General features: G+C 55.8%; 2 protein-coding genes across 2 annotated transcripts in view; one reads left to right on the forward strand and one right to left on the reverse strand.

Annotated features, from left to right (window-relative positions):
- Window positions 1–1,342, reverse strand: part of SMTNL2 (smoothelin like 2) — a 26,860-nt gene extending 25,518 nt beyond the window's left edge. Inside the window, exon 1 of the mRNA XM_069083233.1 lies at window positions 858–1,342. Coding sequence (XP_068939334.1) covers window positions 858–1,253 — 396 coding nt within the window. The 5' untranslated portion in view covers window positions 1,254–1,342. The remainder of the gene's footprint in view (window positions 1–857) is intronic.
- Window positions 1–5,303, forward strand: part of TAX1BP3 (Tax1 binding protein 3) — a 165,234-nt gene that overhangs the window by 26,932 nt on the left and 132,999 nt on the right. The window lies entirely within an intron of this gene.

A 5,303-nucleotide genomic window follows, 5' to 3' on the forward strand; every position in this document is an offset into this window, starting at 1 on the left:
CACCACATACACACACACCACACACCATACACACACACCACACATATGCCACACACCACACATATACCACACACCACATACACACACCACACACCACATACACACCCACACACCACATACACCCACACACCACACATATATCACACACCACACATACACACCACGCACATATACCATCTACACACTCACACACATACACAGGCGAGCACACACCCTCTCCCACTCCTCTCCGGGCATGCCAGGCTCACTTTTCCATAATGTGCAGCCTGGTTTATTTACTAAGTACCTTCCTCATCCCGTTCTCAAATATCGAGGCCAGTCACCAGGCACACATGGCCTGTCCCAACAGCTGTCCCATTGCTCATCCCTGTCATCCAGCTCTCAGCAAGCACGTAGCTAGGTCGTGAGATGCCTGCTGAGAAGCCAAAGATCCTGACCCCGGACCCCAACACGGTGGCTGTAGGTGGAAGATCCCAAAGCCTCGCCCAGCTCCTGGCCCATCCCGAGGCTTTTCGCCAGACGTGAGACCCCCGGAACCCAAACCACATCCCAAGGGCTCTGATATAGAGCCCGGAAGTCGGCCTTCCCCTACCCCCCACCCCTGCCACGGAATAAGCTGGGGAAACCGAGGCAGGCCACTTCGGGAGGAGCTGCATCTGGCCCCAGAGGTTATAGAAGGGTACATTTGAGGCTGGAGGTCAAGAAGACGCCCCCAAACTAAGCCCGCAGAGCCGGCCCAAAGGGAGGAGTGATCCGACGTTGCAGATTTCCCCACCTGCAGCCTGCGCCCCGTTGGCACTGCGCCCTCACCCGCTCGCTCCCGGCCCGTACGGGCCGTCCACGAGGCGCTCACTCACCTGGCCGCGGCCTGACAGCGAGAACACGGCGTGGCCAGCGAAGCGCGGGGGCCCACGGGACCCGGGGGCCGCCGGGCCGCCCCCGAGCTCAGGCCCGCCGTCCAGGGGCAGGCCGGTGGCGCGCCCCAGCGCCTCCACGTGGCGCGCCAGCTGCCCCAGGTGGGCCCGCAGCCGCTCATGTTCGCTCTGCAGGCCGGCCACGGTGCGCGCCAAGGGCCCAGCCAGCCCCAGCGCCTCAGCCACTCGCTGCTCCACGCCGCGTTGGAAGCGCGCCACGTCCGCGCGCAAAGCGCGCACCGCCTCGCGCAAGCCCTCCGGCGCCTCAGCAGACTCGAACCCGAGCTCCGCCTCAGCGGCTCTTGCCCCAACAGGCTTCTCCCCTGATGCTCTGTCCATGGCCTGGGCGCTCCGCGCTGAGCTCCGCGCACGGCTTCACGTAAGGCGCAGTCTGGCGCCCTGGCTGTGCGGCCTCAATTTCAGGAGAGGGGCTGGGAAGGGAGGGGGGCGGGGGAGGGGAGGAGCCGCCCCGGGGGAAAGAGGGAGGAGGGGAGCTGACCCGGCCAGGGGTGTGGGCACTCGCTGGGGCCCCCTCCTGTTGGGCAGGAAAGCAGGGAGGAGAGCGAGCCAGGGTGAGGAGATTGGGTGGGCTCTCTTACCCAGCCCACTGGGGCCAGCACAGCCAAAGTCAACAGACCTTATCGCTCCCCCGGAGGGAAGGAGGGAGGGAGAAATAGGGCCGGCTAGGGGAGGGGACTGGAGGAAAAGGGGGAAGGGGCCCTCCCGGTCCCCTTTGGCTACCCCACCCCCGACTAGCTGCGGGAGGGAGGGGAGGCAGTAAAACTCAACTCCACTCCTTGGAGCTACCTACTGAGAAGGAAGTGGGGGGGGGGGGGGTCCGGTCCCTCTTCCCACCGATGCCTAGCTCCCCCGGCTCAGACCCCAACCCCCAACCCCGGCTACAGAGGCGGGCAGGTGCAGGGGGCGGGACAGGGAGGAGGGACAGAGAGCCATGGTGGGCTGGGGCCTGAAGTCGCATCCCCGAAGAAGTTGCTGCGGACTGTCAGGCTCCCCACCGCCCAACTCCGACATGGCTTTTTACCTCGGAGACATTTTGTACAGATACACACCCCTCACTGCAGACAGTCATATGTCTCACAGACACACACACACACACACACACACACACACGGAGTGCCACTGGAAATCCGAGTCGGTGGGGATTTGGAAAGTGGCATCACCAGACCTCAGAATTCCTCCCTGCCCTTCTTTCGGTTGGGGGCCAGAGCCTGGACCGGAGAACCAGAGACGTGGTGTTTCAGCCCATGGCCATTGATGAGATCTCCACGTGAGAGAAGAAGGAAGGCGTTAGGACAGAACTTCAGGGGACACCCCTCGTTGGGGCATGAAATTAAGAGGCTGCCCGACCCTGTGGAGAAGCAGCAGAGAGGCAGAAGGAGAACCCAGAGAGAACAGGGCCTCGAGAGCTCGGGATGAAAGACTGTTCGGGAGGAGGGCTTGTCAACACTGGAAGGGGCTGTGGAGTCGACCAGGAGAAAGATTGAGGACAAGGGCTGGGATTTGGTCATTAAAGATCACTGGCAACCCAGGAGAGGGAGCGCTCAGCTTAATCAGAAGATACTGTGTAGCTTCTTACGGTTGAACAAAACAAAGACTTTCTGAAGGGGATTCCTTCTGTGAAATTTGGATTGAGACAAAGGGCTGTACTTGAGGCCTTAGAGGGTCACAGGTGACCCCCAAGGCTGCAGGTTCCTCACCCCTGAACTACACTGAAAAGACTTCAGTGAATGAGAGGAGAGAAAGGAGAGGTCAAAATAAGATAAATTTCCTAGAAACGGGAGAAAAAAAGGGAAAAGAAATGGGATGTATGGGGGGAAAGTGGGGCCTAGTGAGAGCTCCTAAAGGCAGGCTTGTGCTGGTAGGAAGCTGGGAATGAGCTGGTACAGGAGGGAAGCTTGGAAAGTGGGGAGCAAAGGCTGACACAAGGCGACAATCATTTGGTAAGGGCTGGCTCTGGGGCAAGCTCCTGGTCGCATTGCCCTGAACTGCCTGGTGTTCTGCCCTCACCCAGTTTTCCTCTGTGTTAACATTTCTTTAGTTGTCTGCAAATATTAACCTGGGAGGTAGGGGCTATCATTATCCCCATTTTACAGAGGAGTAAACTGAAGCAAACAGAGGTTAAGTCAGGGGTGGGAAACCTGCAGCCTCCAGGTCACATGTGGCCCTCTAAGTCCAAACATTCTGTGAAGTTTGAATTTGGTCAAAGGGCAGTACTTGAGGACCTAGAGGGCCACGTGTGGCCTGGAGGCTGCAAGTCCCCCACCCCTGGGTTAAGTCATTTGCCCAGGGTCATACAGCTAGTAAGTATCTGAGGCTGGCTTTGAGACCAGGTCTGTCCTTTCTCTGAGTCAAGTGCTCTAGACATTGAACTGCCCAGCTACCCCATCCCAGCTCTTACCCTTGTATCTTACCCTGTACCTAGCCTGTTACACTGTATCTCCTAGGCTCTGCTCACCCCCAGATGACCTCTTATCACCCAGCTCATGTGCTGCAGCAGGTCTCCTAGCTCTGTTACATTGTATGGCCCAGGTCTTATTGGGTATTATACTGTTTCACTTCTCTCTGTTACACAGCTCCCTTCTTGTTTCAGATTCCATTGTATCACCCAGTACCGTTTCTTTTCCCCTGTACAGGAGTGCATAGCCCAGCTGCGACATTGTGTCACCCAGTGCCTTTCTCCCAGACTCCCCTATGCCTATTTCTATTACACTGTATCACCCAGCTTCTTTCCCCTGTAGGTGCCATATTACTCTTGCTTTCCTCCTCCAGATTATACTGTATCACACAGTTCCTGCCTTGTATTATGCCCCTCTCTTCCCCAAAAGTTCTTCCCAGGCTCTGACAATGGGAAAATGCAAACAAGATGAAATAAAATGCAAATTGACGTCCAGTCCCATGCTTGATTCAACAAATAAAGGCTAGGAGCACAGGCCTCGATGCTAGAAGACAAGTTCTCTGGGGAAACAAAGACCTGAGAGTTTCCAGCTCGGTGTGGGGCTTCGTTCTGGTCCCCGCCAGTTAGAGTTAGCCATTTGGTTGGAGGATGATGGGTGACAGTGCTGAATTAGGTTATTCAGGAGAGGGTGGAGGGGAGGTGCCTGAAGTGACTGGGAACTCACTACCTTACAAGGCAACACTTGTTTTTCTGACTGATGTGGAACTGGAATCTGCCCCATGGAAACTTTGCCCCAGTGGCTGCCAGTTCTGCCTTCCAAGGCCAAGCAGGACAGGGCTCTGAATGTCTTTTCCCTCTTTCACATGACAGCCTGGGAGCCTCTTGAAGCCAGCAATCATCCTCCCATCTTCTCTGGCCTCCAAATGCTCCATCATTCCTATGGATCCTCAGGAAGCATCCCTTTTTTCTGTCCAAGACATGCCCTAGCTTTTGAATGTTCCTTCCAAAATATGGCATACACATCTCCAGAATGTGCCACACACATCTCCAGAATGTGCCACACACACACATCTCTAGAATGTGGCGCACACACATCTCCAGAATGTGGCACACACATCTCCAGAATGTGATACACACATCTCCAGAATGTGGCACACGCATCTCCAGCATGCGGTACACACATCTCCAGAATGTGACGTGCACACACATCTCCAGAATGTGGCACATGTGTCTCCAGAATGTGGCACGTGTGCCTCCAGAATGTGGCACACATGTCTACGGATGAGGCACACGTGTCTCCAGCATGTGGCACACACGTCTCCAGATGAGGCACATGCATCTCCAGAATGTGGCACACGTTTCTCCAGAATGTGGCACACGCATCTCTAGAATGTGGCACACGCATCTCCAGAATGTGCCACACACATCTCCAGCATGTGGTACACACATCTCCAGAATGTGGTGCACACACACACATCTCCAGAATGAGGCACACACATCTCCAGAATGTGGCACACACACATCTCCAGAATGTGGCCCACACACCTCCAGATGAGGCATATGCATCTCCAGCACGTGACACACACACACACACACACACACACACATCTCCAGAATGAGGCACACACATCACCAGAATGTGGCACACACATCTCCAGCATGTGGCACACACATCTCCAGCATGTGGCATACACACAAATCTCCAGAATGTGGCACACACATCTCCAACATGTGGCACACACACACCACCAGAATATGGCACATGCATCTCCAGAATGTGGCACATGCGTCTACCAATGAGGCACATGTGTCTCTAGCATGTGGCACACATGTCTATAGCATGTGGTACATGCGTCTCCAGATAAGGCACACACATCTCCAGAATGTAGCACACACATCTCCGAATGAGGCACATACGTCTCCAGAATGAGGCACACACGTCTCCAGAATGAGGCACACACGTCTCCAGAATG

This window comes from Petaurus breviceps, unplaced genomic scaffold (genome assembly GCF_028583685.1).
Source record: "Petaurus breviceps papuanus isolate PSGF00001 unplaced genomic scaffold, PetGlider_PUasm1.0 173, whole genome shotgun sequence".
NCBI classification, from domain to species: Eukaryota; Metazoa; Chordata; class Mammalia; order Diprotodontia; family Petauridae; genus Petaurus; species Petaurus breviceps.